Genomic DNA, 21,604 nt, shown 5'->3' with positions numbered 1-21,604 from the left:
GTCACCAAAAATTATTATAGTAATGTTTTGAGCTAAACGATAGTAAACTATGAACCTGCTAACCTCACACTTCTTCCCTTCTTCTCCCTCCTTTTTCTTTTCTTTTCTTTTATTCCATTTTCTCCTTTTTTCTTTTCGTTTCTTCTCTTTTCCTTTTCTTTTCTAATGTCCATTTATTTCTTGACCTACTTTATATATATATATATATATAGTTTCTTTCCATAAATGACAATAATAATAACAACCCCCGCCCCCTCCTCCCCTCCCTCGCCCCCTCCTCCCCTCCCTCGCCCTCTCCCCTCAACCCGTCATCCCCCCTGCCCCCCCTCCCTCCTCCCCCCTGCCCCCCTGCCCCCCCTCCCTCCTCTCCTCCTCCCCCCCCCCTCCCTCCTCTCCTCCTCCCCCCTCCTCCTCCCCCGCCCCCTCCTCCCCCCACCCTCTCTGTGACCGGCGGCGGCCATTTTCTCCCCGCCGTGCGCCGCTCAGCGAGTGCGGAAGTGACTGTAAACTTCACAGTGCGGGTGAAAGGGTTCCGCCTTACATTCATCCTGTAGCCGACACTTCTAGCATTTCTCCGTTGTTTAGTAAGGCATCTTTGGCTGTGAGACAACAGGAATGGCTGGGAGATTACCGGCGTGTGTTGTGGACTGCGGTACAGGGTAAAGTATTTCTAATTCCGGTGTAAATCAGATCCACTGGCAGCAGCAGCAGCTCTACTGTCAGCTCTGGGGTGTGTAGTGCTAGCGAGCTAGCTGTTAGCGTATTCACTACAGAGCTCAGTTTACAATATTCCTGTGTACTTACAGTCAGACTCCAGTCATTTCACTCTGTGTGCTATCTGAGAGTTTATTTTACAGGCAGACATAGAAATTTGTAAATAATGCTAGGGACAATAGCATGGGTGGAGGCTATGTAAATGCTAGCTAGCTAGACTGTATTTTTCCTTCATTGGCTTGCTAGCTACGTTTTGAAAATATTTATCTGACTGACTGGACACACATTTAAATATTGTACATGTAGGTACAACATGCACACGTGGAAACAGCACCGTTAAAACCAGCGTGTTTAACAAAAATGTTAATCGATGCTAAATTCTGCAAAAGTCATTCTAATGATCGCCGATCTGCGCGTGCGCAGTTGTAACTTCCTAATTTTATTGACAGCGCTCGCCGCTTCCTGCTTCTCGTCTTTTAGTCCATATATGGTTGTGTTCGGCATTTCACCGTGCATTTAGCAGCGTTTATGTTTTCCTCGCTTCTATATTATTCCTCCCTGTTTGAGCCACTGCAGGAAAATGGACTTCGGCTCTGGGGTTTTGTAGTCAGCTTGTGGTGTTCATTGTGAAACTGCAGCTGGGTCTCAGAATCAGACGATTCACTTCCTCAGAGGAAGAACAAACACAGCATTATATCCACCTTAAAGCAGCTTTACTGTAGCCTTTGTACGTTTTTCTAACTGCTTAAAAGCACAGCAGTCTTTAAATGCACTGGGATCAAGCCAAGTAGCTTATTACCGCTTTAATTTGAGTATTTTTTCCCCTCAATTCTGTTTATAGCTTTAATGGCATCCTTTTTTAGCACTGTCAGAGCAACAGCATAAACTCAGTAAAAGCAATACTAGTGTCTCAATGCATGTGTGGATACACACACACACACACACTCACACATATCTAATATATTTTAATGATGGTATGGATGCAAAAAAAAAAAGCCATTCGCCTGCTGTCATACATTTATTTATTTGGCAGAAGTTCATCCAAAGTATTTTTGGGATGTCAGATTTCCTTTCAGTATAACCTCACTATCAGATCTCTAGGTATCCAATTATTATCGGATTATCTCAGACTCTTATCTGATTGTCTCAGACTCTATGTTATACCAGCATACACGTTTCTAACCCTGGACCTGGAGTACCCCCTGTCCTACACATCATAGTGTCTCTATTTGCTGTTTCCAACACACCCGATCCAATTAATCAGACCCTTCCTGAGATGAGGTGGGTGTGTTAGAGCAGGAAGAGCACTAAAATATCCTCCAGGACCAGGGATGGGAACCTGTGTCATAAGACAGTATGTGTCCAGTGTTGTGACAGTCAGCCATAAAGTAAGTCAGTGGATTGGATTGAAAAATAGAGTAAAATCAGCAATGATACAGATACTTGGTAATTGGATCAGTGCATACATGATGTGAGGCATTGAAATTTTTAAAGGAGGTAGATGTCATTGGATTGAAACAAATTTCATGGCATACGTCAAAAGGTGGAGAATTTGAAAATGTTGGATGTGAGATACAGGAAAAGGTAGTTGATTCAAATCAGATTTGCAGTCTTGGTCAAATCGTCTCTTCCTGTGAAAGTAGGCGGTTCTTATCTGTGCTTGCTGACAAAAAGTACCAGACTCTCTAGCTAAAGATAGAAGTTTGACACGCAAGATAGTTTTCTGTGTGTGTCACGCATGCATAAGCATACTAATAATGCTATTTTGCATGACATGATCTTTCTCTACTACCCCATCCTCCAGTGTATATCTCAATCCGATCTCTAAATAAAACCTTCTCTGTAATTGTGTCTAATATCAGAAGCGCATATGCCTTGATAAAAATATAGGTATATAATGAGATATTGCTGTGTGTGCTGGACCTGTACTTGGTCTGTTTAAATCACAGTGGTTAAGTGTTAGCATGTAGAGACTTGAACATTCCATGGTGCATACCTTTCCCTCCTCCCCCTCTTCGCTTTGAGCAAGGCAAAGCACACCAGCATCTGTTCTCTGTATGGATGAGGAAGAGTGGTACATTTCATAGCTTCAGATGTGCACAAATGTGTGTGTGTGTGTGTGTATCAGATGTGTGAAAGCCTCACATCCTCTCTCGTTTGCTGACCTGCACTTCTCCTCGGGTTTAGTCTGCAAAACTGCTTTTTATAACTTCAGCCCCTAACGTAATGCAGTAATATAACCACATCATGCTGAGGCAGACTCGACTTCCCTTTACACCGCCTGTTCAAAGGCTCTGAGAGTCAAAGCCACAGCACTCATATTTTCTTTCTGACCATATATACACTTTGTAGGTGGTGTTTACTTGAGCCATATTAAATGACCCTGAAAAGACTTACCTTCTGGTGTGGTTATGAGCCATACCTTTTAAAAATGCAGAAAGCTTGAGGAAACAAATCTATTTTAATAACTCACACCCAACCAGTGCAAAGCCTTTTCCTTTAAACTTGAACCTGCTTGAGTCATCACATTTTATTTCTTTTTCCTCCTGCTTCTTACACAGAAACCTGTTGATTGTTTATGAACATACCTCTGAATGTCTGATAACAGAAAAATGCACGTCTGTTGTCATTTGTATAGGGACGTATTTTTCAGGCAGCGTGGAGTGTTGCAGTTTTGTAGGTGTGGTCGGTTCCTCTAGGATTCAGACACCATTCTGTTATCCAAACCAAGTCACACCTAAAGCTCCACGCATTACACATGCCAACGGTTAGACACACTCTTAAAACATGCGCAAATGTAGTTTTAGCTCTTTTTAATGATAAAACTAACCAAATTCCAGGCAGTTAAAAACAGACACTTTATAGAGCTATTGAGGCTGCAGGTCGCCATCTTGAGCCTTTTAACTTAAGTTTTATGGGTTTCACGCAGCTTGAATCTATCACTAGCTGTAGGTCTGTACTGAACCTTGGCCATCTACCATAGACTGCGGCATCCTGTGGTCAGGAAATTTCTTTACCAAAGTAGACATGCCTTTATGGGGAACTGATTTACATGCAAATATGCTTTATTATGCTGATCTCTTTTAGCCAAGATGCAGTCCTGCATCTTCACTAGTTCACACTAAAATCTGACTTTAAGCTTTGTGGGAAACGTGCAAGCTGATGATGGTAATGGCTGAGCAAGCATGATAATATAATATTGATATAGTGATTAATTATGGCTGCTCTACCTTTCTGTTGTGGGTGTTGTGGGTATTTTTATAACAATTACAAACTCCAATTGGAAGCAGCTGAATAGGTGATAAAATATCCTGAATCTTAATAATTGTAAAATGTTAAAATTTTTGTACAGAGCTTTCATTTTCAGTACAGTTTTAATAATTGAATCTTGAAGACGTATAAATGTCTTCACGCATCATGAAATGATATTTTTAGTAGTGGATGCTCTGGAGCCTGTGCGATCTGAAGCTGATACGCATACTCACTGGAAAGACAACACCCAGGATGTTTTTGTCAAACTCAGCACTGACAGAACAACTACAGGCTGTTGCTGTATGTCAGACAACATGATGGGAGCAGAGCACTTCAGATTCTAGTTGCATTAAGTTGTAGTGTTGAGAAATTAGAGGCTTGTGTGTTGTCAGCTCGGTGTAAAGCTGCAAGGATGAGTGATGTAGACCACAGGGATCTCAGCAACATATCAGCCAAAGTAGTCTCAAAAATGAAGTTTCATGCATAGAAAATTATAGCGCAATATAAAATTTTATAAATGGAATTTTAATTTCTGCTGCTCATAATGGGCATTGAAAATTAAATTGCCTCACAGTAATTACCCATTTCACAACCCTTATTTTGTGGCTATTAAGTATGTGTGTGTAAGGACTGTTAGGAGAGCTGTTGAACTCAAAGCCTTGTCCTCTCTCTGTTTCAGATATACTAAACTGGGATATGCAGGAAACACGGAACCTCAGTTCATCGTACCATCATGTGAGTACAACTGTCTCACTTACCCTTAATGACAGTTAAATGGCTTGGGGGTCAAGGTGTAGTTTGAAATGTTGATGTTCAAAGGTTATTCTGGATGTCTCAGGTAGCCAGTATGCATCTTTAAGAACAGACATGAAATTAGCTCTTTACTTAGTAAAGATCCCTGCAGCCATGTTTTCTACTATCTACAATGGGCAGATTTGTAATTTCAGGAAGTCTATAGTAGAACCCATTAACTAAACTAAATTTTTATGCAGGTGATTAAACACAACTTGGTGTTATTCTTAATGAGTAACACAACACAACTGTAATCAAAATCTCATACCAGTGAGAAACTACCCTGAGCAATAAATAGATGCTTTGTCATTGGTCTCCTGTAATTAGTATTTCAGTTTTTACTAGGTTAACAGTAAAACTTTGTGACACCTAGTCAGATATTTCTTCAAATAGCAAGGATTTATGAACAGGCTGGTAATCACTTGCTGAACCTAATATATAACTGTGTATGTCATCAACGTAACTGTGAAAGGTAAGATATCATATAGAAGGGGGGAAACAAGAAGTCCAGAATGGATCCTTGTGGAATTGCATGCTCTCTCTGTCTGTCTGTCTCTCTCTCTCTCTCTCTCTCTCTATATATATATATATATATATATATATATATATATATATATATATATATATATATATATATATATATATATATAATATACACAAACACACAAAGATGTCTTTTAATTATATGGCCACTTTTAAGCATAGCATGGGTATGTGATTTTTGTGACATGAAATTTTAATTGTGGAAGTTAAAACAGAAATTAAATTGTTTGGCATGTGAAGACTGTATCTCGAAATTGCAAACAAACAAATCCTGGTGTGTTTGATGAAGAAACATCTCCTGTTCCCAGATGTTTCAAGTTATGGACTGCTTACAAAAGAATATATCCCAAGAACATGTATTACTAAACAATTAAAATAATATACATTCATATACAGGTAGAGGTTGAAGCAAAAAGCTGTCTCTGGGTTGATGTGAATAAATGAATATTGTATGACATTTTGATTTCGATAGATTTAATCAGTTTTCTTTGGGTAGTTTTATTCCCAATAATGTTATCTGCAGCTTTCAGCCAGTTTCATTATATCACATCATCCTCTGCTGTCACTCAGGCATTGCCATCAAAGAGTCGGCGAAGGTGGGAGACCAGGCCCAGAGAAGGATGATGAAAGGCGTGGATGACCTCGACTTCTTCATCGGAGACGAGGCTATCGACAAGCCCACCTACGCGACCAAGGTGATTAGCTGTAATTCTACACAAATCCACATTTCTGTGCAACATTAAACATGACAGTGGTGCTGCTCTGGACACAGGTGCTCGTTGTGAAGTTAAATGCTCTAGCTCACTTTCTTCTGTATTTACGTGCAGTGGCCCATCAGGCACGGTATCGTAGAGGATTGGGATCTAATGGAAAGGTTCATGGAACAGGTCATCTTTAAGTATCTGAGGGCGGAGCCTGAGGACCACTACTTCCTGCTGGTAAGTAATGCATCACTACTACGTGGGGAAAAAAATACTAATATAATGCAGAACAAATGGTTCCAGTTCTCTTTTTTTTAAATTTTTTTTTAGAAATAATATGCCTTTGTTGACTTTGCCTCACCACTTCTACTTCTACAGAAATAAGTTTTTGCCATTTAGTAAATGTTCCAATTTTTTTCTTAAAAGTTTATTCATATCATTGGGCATCTAACGAGTCAGACTTCACTATAGACTTCGTGAGACTATAGTGCTGGTTGCAAGATTTCTGTTAATGCGTTTGTTCTAATACATTACTGTTTCTATAGTAACAACTTGTACTTTTATGGCTTATGCTCCACAGATGAGAAAAAGCATGTAGTTAGTGATATGGTAACGTTGTCTGTGAGAGGTTTAGTTAACTTTTCTGGAAGGAGTCTCCAGTGTCAGCACTTCAGAGGTAGAAGTCAGAGGTACCACCATGGGTTTACTCTGGGTGGCACCACACAGACACACTAAAGTTGGCTGTGGATGTTCATGCTTGGATAGCCTAAAAACAGAATTTGCTAAGAACAGTTTACACTCAAGTCTTAATATCTGAACAGTTGATAACTTCAATTATAAGATATACAAGATACAAGAGAACTTTGGATACAAGAAACTTAGAGTTAAAACTCTAATGATGCTCATACTCAGTTTCATTTTAACACACTTCTTGACTTTATAGTATATGATTATAGAAGAGAAATGATTTATAATCGTGCTATCCGGTGTCACCCAGATGAACATGAGTTCCCTTTTGAGTCTGGTTCCTCTCAGAGTTTCTTCCTCTTGTTGTCTCAGGGAGTTTTTCATTGCCTCGGGGTTGCTCATTGGGGATAAATTTAAATTTTATTTCCAGACTTCTATAAAACTGCTTTGTGACAATGTCTGTTGTTTTAAGCACTGTACAAATAAAACTGATCTGAATTGCATAGATGTAAAGTTGTTTTTTCAGGTTTTCCAGCACAGGCATTTTTTGGGCATTCTTTCTCTTTAACATAAGCTGCATTTTTGTCTTTTTAACTTAATAAAATGAGGCTGGTGTATGAATGAATGTTACAACTATTACGACATATGTGAAAACATGAAACTAATTTGTTTCAAGGATGTTCCACAGCCTGAAATGTAACTATAAACAAAAAAGTATGACAGGCTATTGTTTAATAAATAAAGGTTAGCATTTTTTTTTAAATTGCTGTGATAGAAGAGGAATAGAGGAACAGTTCAGGACTTGCTGTTTTAGGAAAAGAATAAACTTCTGGGTAGTAGCAGTAACTTCACTTTGCTTTGAGGCCCATCACATAACCGTGTCATTGATTATTTTCCCAAAACAGCACACCTTATTGGGTTTTATTCCTTACACATGCTCTGTATAAATGTAGACATGAGTAATAATATACTTAAAATATCTGATTTGCTGAATTCCACCACAACTCTGACCAGGATAAAGTGGTTACGGAAGAAGAATGAATGAAATTGGCTTTTATATAGCCATCAGTTTTATGGTGTAACTTTGATCTTGCTATTTAAATTTTGTTTTTTTTTTTTTTTTTTTTTTAAAGCTTGCTAGTTTACAACCAGATTGCCTATTAACTATCAAGCTGATATTTTAACACAGTAATATGACTTCACACAGTTATAAGTACATTGACCATATAAATCACCAATGAAATATGGAAGTTAGACAAGTGCATTTGGATGCTGTGCTGGAAGTAGTGTGATATTGTTGATATTTGAGTATTGCATGTGTGTACGTGTATATATGGAAGTGTGTGCATTCATGTTGAATCTGTTTCAGACTGAGCCTCCTCTAAACACACCTGAGAACCGAGAATACACTGCAGAGATCATGTTTGAGTCCTTTAATGTGCCGGGACTTTATATTGCCGTGCAGGTACATACAGACAGCACTTTATTATTATTATTATTATTATTATTATTATTATTATTATTATTATATTGGTCTACCAGAACATTGTGAAGTGACTGCATGGTATTGCATTATCTTGCATGGCCTTGGAGCAACATTTTGTTCCACTGTATACTGTATATGGATTTTTCTTCTTCTTAAATATCATCATGGTGTATTTACATTAGTATGTTGTGTTTTGTGTGTGTGTGTGCGTGTGCGTGCACGCGCGTGTGTGTGTGTGTGTGTGTTTTCAGGCTGTCTTGGCTCTAGCAGCATCCTGGACCTCTCGGCAGGTTGGAGAGAGGACCCTGACCGGTACAGTCATTGACAGTGGAGATGGAGTCACTCATGTCATCCCTGTGGTCAGTCACATACATGTGCACACACACGCATAATACATGCTGTGCACATATGCAAATAGACTTCTTGGATTTCTTGTTCATCCTTATTCACAGTGAAGGTTATAAAGGTGATATAATAAGGAAAGATATGTCGGTTTTTGTACTTTGTACTCTAATTTCATGTATAAATTCTGTTGGTAAAATATGTGATAGTGGCTTTGATTTGTAAAGTTGGCTGTCATTGGTAGGTAAAGATGATTTGCTTTGTTGTATTTCTGTGTTTTAGGCAGAAGGCTATGTGATTGGCAGCTGCATAAAGCACATCCCCATTGCAGGCCGTGACATTACCTACTTCACACAGCAACTGTTGAGAGAGAGAGAGGTGGGAATTCCACCTGAGCAGTCCCTCGAGACTGCTAAAGCTGTCAAGGTAAGCATGTGTGTGTAACTGAATTAAATTTGAGTCACCATATTTTCAGTTCCTGTCAAGGCCTTTTTTTTTTTTTTTTTTTTGAAGGCCCACTGGGCTTACTGAGCTATTAAGAGCTGCCACCTACTTGTCCATCTGAAACAAAAACGCTTCATGTTAATTTGATTAATATTTAAACTTAATTTGCAATATCTTGTAATTTGGCTTGTAGAGTGTGGGATAGACTGAAAGTTCTAAAACTAAATCAAGAATGCTGTGGATGATTTTCAAAAAGAAATTCTCCGTGTAAATCTCTAAAGTGCTTTAGGGCAACTCCAGCGTTATGCAGGTCACAGCGGAACTCGTATTGACTTGCAAAGTGGCTCATTGTCTGCACAGAGCTTAGCATCAGTGAGAATGTTTGCATATCAGGTCATGTACCATTTCAGAGAGAACACAGACCAGTATTCAGAAGTTTATTTACATATCACAGATTTATAGCAAGAGTATCAGCATTACAGATTTGACATTACATGCACAGTGTTTTTGGGAGACTTGATTGAATACAGAAAATATAGTTTTTATTTATTTATTTATTTATTTATTTTTTAAATCTTTTTTGTATATACACACTACTGAGGAGAAACTAGGGTTATAGATATGACATTTTTTGCATTAATGGTTATGATGTGACTAGAAATCCCATGGCTGCATAAGTAACTGTTGCATGTATAAACTGAAGTAAAGTAAAAATGAAATAAGTGCTTTTTATAATCCAGCTTCAATTCTAGCCTTACTAATTGAATTAAAATTTTAATTTGTCCTTCTCTTGAAACAGTGCAGTTAGCTGCTAGAAACATGCTGCTTTGTGTGACATGGTCCCTCATGTTTTAGGGATTTAATGATGCCATTCCCTTAAAAAAATCAGTGTGAGGAAATTAAATATAGCTCTAAATGGGCAATTTATGTAAAAGAGATTTTGCTTCTATGTTCACACAACTATTAAGGTTGACATTTGTATTGAAATGTATTTTAGTTTAAATGTTTGATATTTTTCAGACTGAAGCATTAGTGTTTGTTTTGTGTAAGCATCAGTTATTTTGTCTGTCCTGAATTGCCAGGGTGTTTTATTTCCTTCTGTGCATGCAGTTGGAAGATTGTGTGGGAGCTTAACTTGGATGAGCTTCGCTTAGTTTCGCATAATGAAGTTGTTCCCCCAGGCTTCCAGTCATTACTCTGACATGAGCCATTAGTTCTGACGCGGCCTTTCACTGGCATACAGCGGGAAAATATATTTCAGGAGTTGTTGCACCCAAAATACTGTGCAATACAAATGTGTGTGTGTGTTCTTTCCGTAGGAGCGCTTCAGTTACGTGTGTCCTGACCTGGTGAAGGAGTTTAATAAGTACGACACAGACGGCTCGAAATGGATAAAGCAGTACACCGGCATTAATGCCATCAGCAAGAAAGAGTTTACCATCGATGTGGGATACGAGCGCTTCCTTGGCCCAGAGATCTTCTTCCACCCTGAGGTCTGTAACATGCACACACACACGCGCACACACATACACACAGGGGGTGCTACTCATTTCTTTAATTGCAGCTCTTCATTTCCTCCCCTCGCTTCTTAGCTCCTCTCTCTGAGGACGTGAGGAAAGGATGGAAACAAGGACAGTAGGAATCGAGGGCAAAATGTATTAGCCAAAAGACATCCTTGCTCTAAGAAGAGTTACTCTAAAATTAATGCCAGTGTAAACATTACATTTCACACATAAATGTATATGTTTCAGTCTATACCAAAAATTACTTCTCACATGCACATTTTTTCAGACGTGTTATTTCATTTTTATGCAAAGTTTTTTTTTGTACCAATTTTTAAAAAAATTAACATTTAATATTTAAACTAATTGAAGAAGAGGAACATTTATACCATATACCTTACATCATGTGCTACAATTAAAAAAGACTTGCCATAGGAAGCACCTGTGTATCCATGATCCAGTAGCCTCCTATCTCCTATCCTATCTCCTGTCTCCTTGATTCCTCAGCGCATTTAAAGAGCGGATACATGCTTAAAGATGGCTACAGTTGATTTCTGAGTCACAGGCTAAAGAACGTAGGAATCAATGACACATCAATTAGATTATTGAGATGCACCCAGAAAGTGCTCACACTTTAAAAAAAAAAAAAAAAAAAAATGCACATGAGGAAAACAGCACTACATTATAGCCCTTATAGACCTCTTATACTCTGTGCCTGTGTCTGACAGTTTGCCAATCCGGACTTCACTCAGCCAATCTCAGAAGTGGTTGATGAGGTTATCCAGAACTGTCCCATTGATGTGCGTCGTCCTCTCTATAAGGTAAGACTCGAAGAGGAGCAGTTGATTGCTACAATCCTTTTACATTTATTATGCTGTATGCTGACAGTAGTCATATTTCCACTGAGCTGCCATAACTTTCTTCAGGAACTAGAATGAAAACCACACGGTTCCTGGATGAGTTTTTGCTTTACATCTTTACTACATTTCCCAATGGTCCGCGACCTCCCGGGTCATTTTCTTTTTTTTTTTTTTTTTATAGTGCTGGAAATCACAATACACTGTCAGAGCTACTGTAATTATTATTGAGTTCTTATGACTGTTGGCCTATTTCACGGGTTACTTGGATTGTTGTACTTGAATGGTTTTAATCTAAAACTCAATTCGGTCTATAAATAATTTCAACTATAGCCTACTGTGTTCTCTTGAGGTAAAGTTCAGGAATAAAAGCTCCATGACCCCAATAACAAGCCAGAATATTATTGTACACATTTAAGTAATTAGCCTAATATTTGAATAGGTCATAATTTTCATAAAAATAAATATGTGCCAAAAAGGTTAGTGCATTGTATTTTACAGTTAACAGGGTCACTGGCTACAGAAAGTTTGAGAGCCTCCTTGCACCCACCCTCATCCCATGACTCTGAGCGAGTCCACGGTTTCACTATGGGTTGTTTTTTTTGTTTGTCTCCTCTGTAGAACATTGTTCTGTCAGGAGGCTCTACCATGTTCCGTGATTTCGGCCGGCGCCTGCAGAGGGACCTGAAGAGAACCGTGGATGCTCGTCTCAAACTGAGTGAAGAACTCAGCGGTGGCAAATTGAAGGTCTGACTGAGAACTCCTGCATTAGAGTAAAGAAAATAAGTTGTTGAAGTGTTGCTCTATGATCATCATGTGTGTGGTCTTGTTTCTCTTGCAGCCCAAACCTATTGATGTGCAGGTCATCACTCACCACATGCAGCGCTACGCTGTGTGGTTCGGAGGATCCATGCTGGCCTCAACAGTGAGTTACACACACCGATTAACCAATACTTCACAATAGGGATATATTAATCAGAATGAAGTGACACTGTTCTAAACTCATACAAATGCAGATTCGACAGGAGGTGCAATACTCATTCCGGACAAAGCAAGATGCATGTACAGTATTCTTAGTAACAGCCTGGTCCGGGCTGCTGTGGTTTAAATTAGGCTACTGGTTTGTTCATATTTTGGGAATCAAATAAATTGATTAGAACATATCACAGACAGGTGCAGCAGTCTGGCACAATTCACAAGATCTGATAGCAATTTGCTGACATTTCTACCTCTGGATTTTTCCGGTGTTTACAGGGGCACAGTATTGTTTATATTTGATTAAATAAATAAATAAAGAAGCAAGCAAACAAAAGAAAAGTTCCACTTTAGGCCACGTTCCCTTTAGATATGAATATTTGGAAAACTAAACAGCTACAGATACAGATTGTGTCATTGCGTTACACCACTACTACACATTGTTTTTTTTTTTTTTCCCACTGAAAAGTTAACATGCCTTTATAACACAATTCTTTGCTTGTGTGTGTTTTTCCTGTCAACTAGCCTGAGTTCTACCAGGTGTGTCACACCAAGAAGGATTATGAGGAAATCGGCCCCAGCATCTGTCGCCACAACCCTGTGTTTGGTGTCATGTCCTAAAGAGTCCACAGACCTACACACACATGCATACACATATACACAAAGGGATTGGGGTTGGGGTGGTCAGGGCTGGGGAGAACAAAGAGCAGGCCACTGGAGAGAGAGCTCATTTCGGTTAACACCAAACCTGTCTGCTGGATCCAGATGATGAATGTTGTGTTTGTTCGTTCGTTCGTTTGTTCATGTTGTTCCCAGTATAAGGGAAAATGCGATTACTAGACCAAAATGACTCCAGCTCTTCTCTGCCTCTGCTCAGTAATCTGTGGGTGTCTAATAAAAAAAAAAATCCCCCGTTGAGTAAAAATGTGAGTAAACAATAATATCGACATTCATTATGGTAGTGGTGCAGAAGACTGCTGGTGTTATTCATGTTTAAAGTAAAAAGCGACTCAAGCGATTTATACCTAAATAAATTGACCATGCAAGTCTTCTCCCCCTGTTCCCAAGTTGCATCACACTCGAGGTGCTTCATGTCCTTTAACAGGCAAAGCAGGGGGGAAACTCAGACCAGATTAAAAAAAAAAAAAAAAAAAGACTGTTCCACAGCTTTGATTCTTCTTGCGCTTTCATCAATTTAAAAAATATATATTTCTTTTTTTCTTGCATTTTCATCAAATTAGTTTTAAATATGTGACTGCTTTTACCTCCAATCATATCATATATTTACATTTTCCTCCCTAACAGGACGGAAATGCGTTTATCAATAATAATAGGATTATAATGAGCTTGAACAGGAATGACTATCGGACCAGTATTGCTAACCTAGTGGACTTTTATATTTCATTGAACACCAAATTACAGCAGGTTTGGATTTGTAAATGCGATGCCTAAAACATTCCAATAAAGGCTTAAAAATGTTTCTACAAATTGCTCTCTTCTTGATGATTTTTTGGTTCATTTTTATAATATACAGTGCTTGAACCACCAAAGCATAAGACAAGATTTGCTTGTCTTCAGCGTCTCTTGTAATAATAAACCATTCAGTCATTTTGAGTATTGGAAAAGGCTTTTCAGTGGCTAGATTAGAGATGATTATTTTCTAATTCTATGCTTTGATCCTTTTCATTGGTCTTTTCGAGACAAACAATCATTTCAAGTTATTATAGAAGGCAAATTGTTCTGGCAGAAAGGAAATGAAAATAATATTGCTAACTATTAAATGATGATTACATTATCAATATTAGTAGATGCTAGTAAACAGATGTGTGTAATGGGGGGAAAAACTGCCTTCCTTTATTCTGTCCTTTCAGAGACCTGTAAAAGCAGGTGCAATATTGATGAAACATGCTTTATCCTGGAAACCCTTGTGGGCAATTTTATGTCATTATCTGGTATTTCTGCTTTGCTAGGTTTCATGAACTTGGCAAACACATCCTAGTGTATGATTCTCACAACATTTTACATTTCATAATTATTATACAGTTAACCAAGTAAGGACTTTTTTCTATTCATTTGGTTTACACATATATATATAACATACTTTCTGTTGCTTATGTATTCTTAAATATTTACATGCAGACAGGTCTTTTGATCAAAAAAGCATTTTTGTGACAGTAAAATTTCAAATGTTTTATTGCAGGCCCTTTATTATTATTATTATTATTATTATTATTATTATTTACATTTAACAATAATTGCATTGTTGGGATGAAAATCCCGGCTAGCAAGTGGGCATTTTATATTCTTGCACTGCTTCAGCTGGCAACAAGAGGGCACTGTTTTACTCCAAACTCTGCGAGTGGATCTCAAACAAATGAAGGCATTATTCCCTGCAGTATGGTGAAAACCTACAGAACCATGACTCATATCCTTTTATTTACCAAAAATAAATAAATAAATAACGAAATAAATAAATAATTGCACAGTGCCTCTAAAAAGCATATGCTTCATTATTCTCTTTTGACATATAATCTTAGTCTTGGCATCTGTAGGCTACTTCATCCATCTGCAGTGGAATTAGGTTTGTGTGTGAATGTACACAACATGGCATTACAGCTCTTGATTTGATCCATGCACCATGCTGACATGAGGAAATTGTCAGAATTCTAATGAATTAATTGCGAATGCTTCAAATGCCATTTTAAACATCCAACTCATACTCCATCATAAAAAAACAGGATTATACACTGCAAAAAAAAAATGTATAAAAAAAATCTCAGTGAAGATATCATTGAAAATATCTTAAATTGGGCAAGTTTATCTAATACTTATTATTATAAATCAAATATAATATTATTCAGCCTGTGTTTAGATGTTTTTACACATTTCAAGCTTTAGATTTTCTTCTTACAAGAACTAAATGAACTAAAAAGTCTATTTTGAGCTTGAAATGAGTAAAAACGTCTAGAAATAGATTTAATAAGAATGTATTTGGTTTATTGTAATCTTATAATATGAAATACTAAATACATTTGAAATACTACATAATTTCACTAGCTAAGATGGCTTTTTTGTTTTTTTTTTTTGCTGTGGGGTTAGTATGTTAGTACCTCATGCAGATTATTTTCCTGTAAATGTCTCAAAATGTTTTATTCCTCTTATACTCTGCCAACAATTGCATTTTTTTAATTAATTGCAGGACACAACACACTTTTTAACCACTAATAGTTACATTTACAACATGTTGTGATAGCTTCCTATTATCACTTAGAGCATCTATAAACTGCCATTCCTTCAACAGCCCCTCTTTATTCTTTATTCTGTATTAATAAGTCCAAAAAAAGCAGTTTTTTTCCCACAAGACACTGGATTGACTTCTTCTAAGCTACTGTATGTCTATGATCAGTGAGGTAAAACTCTGAACTGTACAGACATTAAATATTTGACTATTTGTATAGTGCTGTGTATGGTACTCAAAATCATGTCACTAATTGTACACATGCACACAACTTATTTATTGTTCTGCAAATATTTTATTCATGGTACAGCCATAACATAATCAGTGCATGGTATCTGTGGCACCTAAACCTGCACAGCTTTGCTAATTTTTAAATAATTTTAATAAATACATCAAATGAGTAATGGGTATGTCAAAACATACTTGGCCAATAAACAACATTATCAACACATCTGTTATAGTTATAAATACCATTAAACTAAGCGTAACATTCTGCAGTCTGGACTTACGATTTTATTTTAAATCTGCAATTATGATTATAGTTTACTTTAAAATCTAATATGCTACCATATTTACCATACCAAATAAGCCTTATTGACCATATACCATATACACCTTTTTTTTTTTTATGTCAAATCCTGCACTACATGTGTTCCACATGCCCCAGCTTTTCAATTTTGCACTGGCTTTGTGGCTGTGGCATTAATATTCACACCATTACCTGTTGTAAAACTGCATCAGGCTGTCTGTCATTTAAACAAGTGCTGAACGATGGATTCAATTAGGCTGTAAGGACTGCGGCTGCTAAAAGATTGATGAGATACTGCACAAAGTGTGGGTGTAATAGATGCTATTGAGCTAACTAAGAAATCTTGTTTTGTTACTGACATGGGTGGTGTTTTAAAGTAAATAAAGGAATGAGAGAAAGGCTTGAATAAAAGACATGACAGTAGAAGACACTCCATCAAGCATTACAATGGTACCGCTGGGATTTTCACGTTTCTCTATATATTCATATTAGAGTTATAACTGTCTCACTGCGTTACTTCCCCTTGGAGTGTCTTTTGGGGTTTTGACTAATTGTTCTTAATCCAAAACTTTAAAGAATGCTACAACTATTACTACTACAACTATGACTACGACTATGAGTACTACTACTCTTACTGCTACTATTACCATTACCTCTATGACTACTACTACTACTACTACTACTACTAATTAAATTCAATTTCAATTCAATTTTATTTGTATAGCACTTTTAACAGGGCACTGTCACAAAGCAGCTTTACAGAAATATATAAATTTTACATTTATGTGTTCATCCCTAATGAGCAAGTCAGAAGCTATTACTAAGATGACTACTACTACTAATACTACTATTACTATTACTGCTATGAATATGACTACAACTACTACTACTACTACTACTACTAATAATAATAATAATAAATATTTATAGATCATTATATACTTACATACTACTTTCCCTAAGAATATAGCACAGAATTACCTAACACCCAGTCAAGCAAGTGTATGCTGAATATGGTGACATTGTGAATTGAGACTTGTGAATGTTTGACAAGCTCACCATCAATACTGATGCAAAATTTAGAAACCTGGAATTTAGGCTGCAAATATCAAATTATCATTGGCATTTACACAGGCCATTAAACAAGAAATATATGCCATCAGGGAGCTGAGTAAGAAATTTGGTGGATTTAGTACTAAGTCTGAGTGCCATCAGCATATAAAAGCTCAGAATATACTGATGAATGAGTTGGCCAAGGGGTGCCCAAGTGTAATAGCAAAATAATGGACTGAGACCTGATCTCATGGGCACTCCCGAAGTAAGAGAGTTTCGCAGCTGGTAGAAAATAAATATGGTTCAAATAAGATAAAGACTCAATTGCCCCCCTTTTTTGTCCCCATTTTTTTAAGAAATAACAGCTGGAGGTTGTATTTGTGTGTTAATTTAAGATGCACTAATTGTTGAATGTGTCTGTAAGATCTAAAATAAATTTCAGGATCTTGAGATTATACAGTTCTATTTGACAAATCTATGATTTATTGACCATCAATTGACCATCAGTCAGATCAAAGCAGACACAACCTTTTCACTTGATAAAAAAAAAAAAATCCTGCTGACCAACACTTAGTCATTTGGTGTATATTCAATGGAATGTAAATAATACTGTATGTTGGTGATATTAATTAATTCTGCCAAAAATGTCAGAACATTATAATTCTAACATCTCAGTCTTTTCATATGCAGTATACAGTTTTAACAATGTACGCTTACCATGTGCCTAGATCAGACAACAGAATGTATAATCTGTAAATCTTGAAGAAATATACATTGTCACGTAATGGTTCTGATTGCCCTGAATCATTTCCTATCTTGGAAAATGTTGCTGTGTGAGTGAATAGGGCCAGCAATGATTTTGCATGCTTGTCTCCTGATCCCAAACAGATACAGGTTTTGGATGGTGTGCAGTTCACAGCTAATTATCCACTCTGCTGATTGGATGATGTGCTGTAGCCTGGCCTTGTCCTGTGTTGTGGATGAGCTGAACCAGACTGTTATGGAGGAGGTGAGAATGTACTTGGTGAAGGCCGTGAAGCACTGAACCAACACTGACTGAGGAAGACTGCACATTTTTTAAATCTGCTGCTGAGCTATATTGGCAGTGGAGGCCTTTTAAGGTCCTGGGAGATTGCAAGGGGAAGAGGGGGTTGTTCCTGACATAGGGGGTTTCTCCTGCAATTTACAACATTGCAGTTTGACTTCCATATTTTCATAACTACACCAAGAAACCACCTTTTCAATCTTCGACCTGTTAGCAGACTCATTGCCATTGTGTATCAGTCCAATTAGTACTTTAGGAGATTCACAATGGAGTCCCTTAGGATGCAGTGGAGTCCTTTAAAGTGCTTAAGATAAAAATTGATGACAATTGGTGAGCCAACTGAGGAGCTGCAACAGACAAGACCAATTAACATTTACAACCTGCAACTGAAAATGATTCAAGCGGATCTAAGCTGTGGCTCCATAACCCCAAGATCTGAGATCCAAGGTCCAACCAACCCAGCCGCTACCTGATTAAGCACAATCCATCTTGAATGAATTCAAACTCAGTGTGTTAAAATGTCACACCAAAAAAGAACTAAACTACCAATTATTTTCTTGGTGTTATTCAAATTCTAAATGGAAAATGCTAATTCATACATGTATTTGCATTTGCATTTCTCTTATGAATGTGCATACTTTAGGATATAATGCAAATGCAATTGCAAAATGTTTATTTGCATTTACATTTTTGTGCACAGCAATATATAATGGCTGCCAAAATTAAAATGCAAATGCAAAATCCATTTGACATTGCAAAATCCATTTGACACTGCCATATTGAAAAAGTAATAGCAATCCCTCCATTTGTGATTGCACTTCATCATCCCCGCACTCCACAGCTAAATATAAAATGCCTTTGCAATCCTGTTTGCGTTTGCATTTTCACTGCCAACAAGGTAGACTTGTCAATCAAACACTGTGGGTGGGAGTTTGGGAGGGACTTTTTTGGTGAACAGTGCATTTCAGAGGAAGTGACGAAATCGGTATAAAGTCGTGGTTGTGACAGATTCTCGTGTAATGCTAAAAGTATAGAGATAGCAGTGAGTTTCTGATAATGTTTGTTTCTTCTTCTTCTTGTCTCCTCATAAGGGAAATGCGATGGCAAATACAAGTATGAATTTGCATTTTCTAATTAAAATTTCAGTTTGTATATATAGCCAAGAAAACACTGCTATGGGCGATTTTTATAATCCAACATCAAAATAATTCCATGATGATGAAGAGCTCTTGAGCTTTTTTAAACACTTGTAGTGCATTGTGTATCCTGAGGCTAATTTATCATAGAGGGGCCTGATAAAATCTTCCAAAATATAAACTAAAAAGCTTTGGCTGCCTGTATGATAAATTATTTCATCTTAGTTTATTTAATCTAAGAGCTTTTTCATTTGACCTACTATATTTGGAACCTTTCTAAAGCCATCCTCCTCTGGTTTAAGTGTGGGTAGGGAAAGCATTGAGGAGCTTATAAAATGGTATATCATTCAGCTTACATTTTTGTACACAGGCCTACTTTTGTATGTAGCCTTTGCATGTTGGTGTTACTTAAAATATTATAAGATTTTTTTTTTTTATTTATAGCTGTAATATCCTCTTGTGTGTGTGTGTTGGGGGGCTGTAATTGAGATGAATTTCTTTGCTCCAAGAATTAAGCCCTAAATTAAACCCTGAGTTTTACCAGTTTAAATGAACTTTTTGCTATGAGAGTTAAATAATATTTTGTGGTGTTTTGTTACAGTTTTTCTCTTTTTTTTTTCAATTTGCAATTACTATGTTTTGCAATTTGCTCTGATTTTTAGATTATGTGCTTTCTCTGTAAGCTGTAGCCACAGGGATACATCTAAAATATGCAACAAACCTACCATAGAGACCACTGATTCCATTAATATACTGCACTGAGAAATGCAGGATAAAAATTGAATTGATTTTGCTGACAAGAGACTTGGTCTAGAGAAAAGTGTGGACAAGGTCGGAAACAAATTTGACTTATTGTAGTAATTTGCATAATGGTGCATGGGATTTAGATGATATTGCATATGTTTTGTAAACTAAGGACAATGTCACCAAATACTGGTAAAGACATTTGACTACAGCAAGTAAAATGCTACTTATGTATATAACTGTGGCTCTATGAACCTTGGATAACTGACAGGGTTGGTGAGAATCACCTGGAAACCATCTTGTGTGTATGCACATGCATGTCAAGACCTTCCAACAAAGTCAACAAATGATGTATGATGTACTATTTGCAATAAATATTGCTGTCATACTGCCATCTTTCCCTGGAACCTTCTGCCTGGATTGTTTATTGGGTTGGCACTGGTTGCGAATGACAAGTAGTCATTGTGATTATCCAGCGTTCTTAAAACCACAGATATATTCACAGTTACATTATAACTTTTGCTCTATATCACACCTCTTAACCACCAGGTGTGCCAAGAATCACCTCAATAACATATGCCACAATAATATGAGGAACCAGACATGCCTTAGTACTAACCTGAAAGGATTTTGGAGATGACTGCCACTGTCACACCACTGGGAGGAGTGATGATAATCTTGTAGAAGTTGGAGAAGGTGAACAGTGATGAACAGGTAGTAGCGCATACAGCAGGGCTGTCAAAGCTTATCTGGAAATGGCCAGTGTAGGTGCAGGTTTTCATTCCAACCAAGCAGGAGCCATACCTGAGTGTATTGAAAGCCAAGATCAACTGATTAAACAGGTAGAATCAGATATGAATCCTGCTTGATTAGAATGAAAACCTGTACCCACACCAGCCCTTTGTGGATAAGATTGGACACACCTGGCACACAGTATATCTGTTTGGGGATTAAGCCACCAGGGTAATTCCCAAGGTTTGGGGGCCAAAAGCAGGACTGTTGTCTAGTTTCTGTGTAGGAGTGAAGGAGGAAAGAAGGAGGAAAGGTGTGTAGTAGATGGTGGAGCCAGTCATGGGCCAGTGCATTCTGTCCGGATATGCCAGGGAGTGCCACAATCATTAGTGTGTTGACTTGCCATAGATGAAGAGGCCCATCTGCACCTTGCTCATCATCTCAGGTTACCACTGTTAGGTAGAGACACCACTCTCCCGGGTGTATGTCCTGTCTTGACCACACTGCTCCTCAACCAGTAAGGAGAGAGCTTCTCCTCTGGGATCACACTCCCTCTTTCATTAGAAAAAACCTTGCCTCTCCAGAAAGATAAAGCCTGTGCCCCTGTGACAAGGACACAATACCGCACATTTCTGCATCCCGCCTAAAACTAATTGGCAAGCATAATAATGTGTGCCATGTATTGGCATGACAGGGTGGCATTTTCTGTGAATCAAGCTTCATGTAGATGAATTGCGTGGTCTATTTTAGTGTTAAGGAGCTCTTTTCCAGGTTTACTGTGAAACCAATCCCAGCAATGTGTGCAAGAATGTTGGATGTGTAGGAACCAGTC

At 37.6% G+C, this 21,604-nt stretch overlaps 1 protein-coding gene across 1 annotated transcript; it reads left to right on the top strand.

The window, feature by feature from the left end:
* Positions 1-465: 465 nt before the first annotated feature.
* actr3 (actin related protein 3) lies at positions 466-13,783 on the top strand. The gene is made up of 12 exons (XM_026912620.3): positions 466-659; positions 4,646-4,701; positions 5,872-5,996; positions 6,129-6,239; positions 8,059-8,154; positions 8,427-8,534; positions 8,800-8,943; positions 10,281-10,454; positions 11,192-11,284; positions 11,942-12,067; positions 12,162-12,245; positions 12,821-13,783. Exons 1-12 carry the CDS (start codon positions 616-618, stop codon positions 12,914-12,916), a joined length of 1,257 nt encoding a protein of 418 aa, XP_026768421.1. The 5' UTR covers positions 466-615; the 3' UTR covers positions 12,917-13,783.
* The last annotated feature ends 7,821 nt before the right edge of the window (positions 13,784-21,604 follow it).

Source organism: Pangasianodon hypophthalmus, chromosome 5, assembly GCF_027358585.1.
Source record: "Pangasianodon hypophthalmus isolate fPanHyp1 chromosome 5, fPanHyp1.pri, whole genome shotgun sequence".
Taxonomy (NCBI): domain Eukaryota; kingdom Metazoa; phylum Chordata; class Actinopteri; order Siluriformes; family Pangasiidae; genus Pangasianodon; species Pangasianodon hypophthalmus.
The sequence above is the reverse complement of the archived record's forward strand: the minus strand, read 5'-3'. Positions and strand labels throughout refer to the sequence as shown.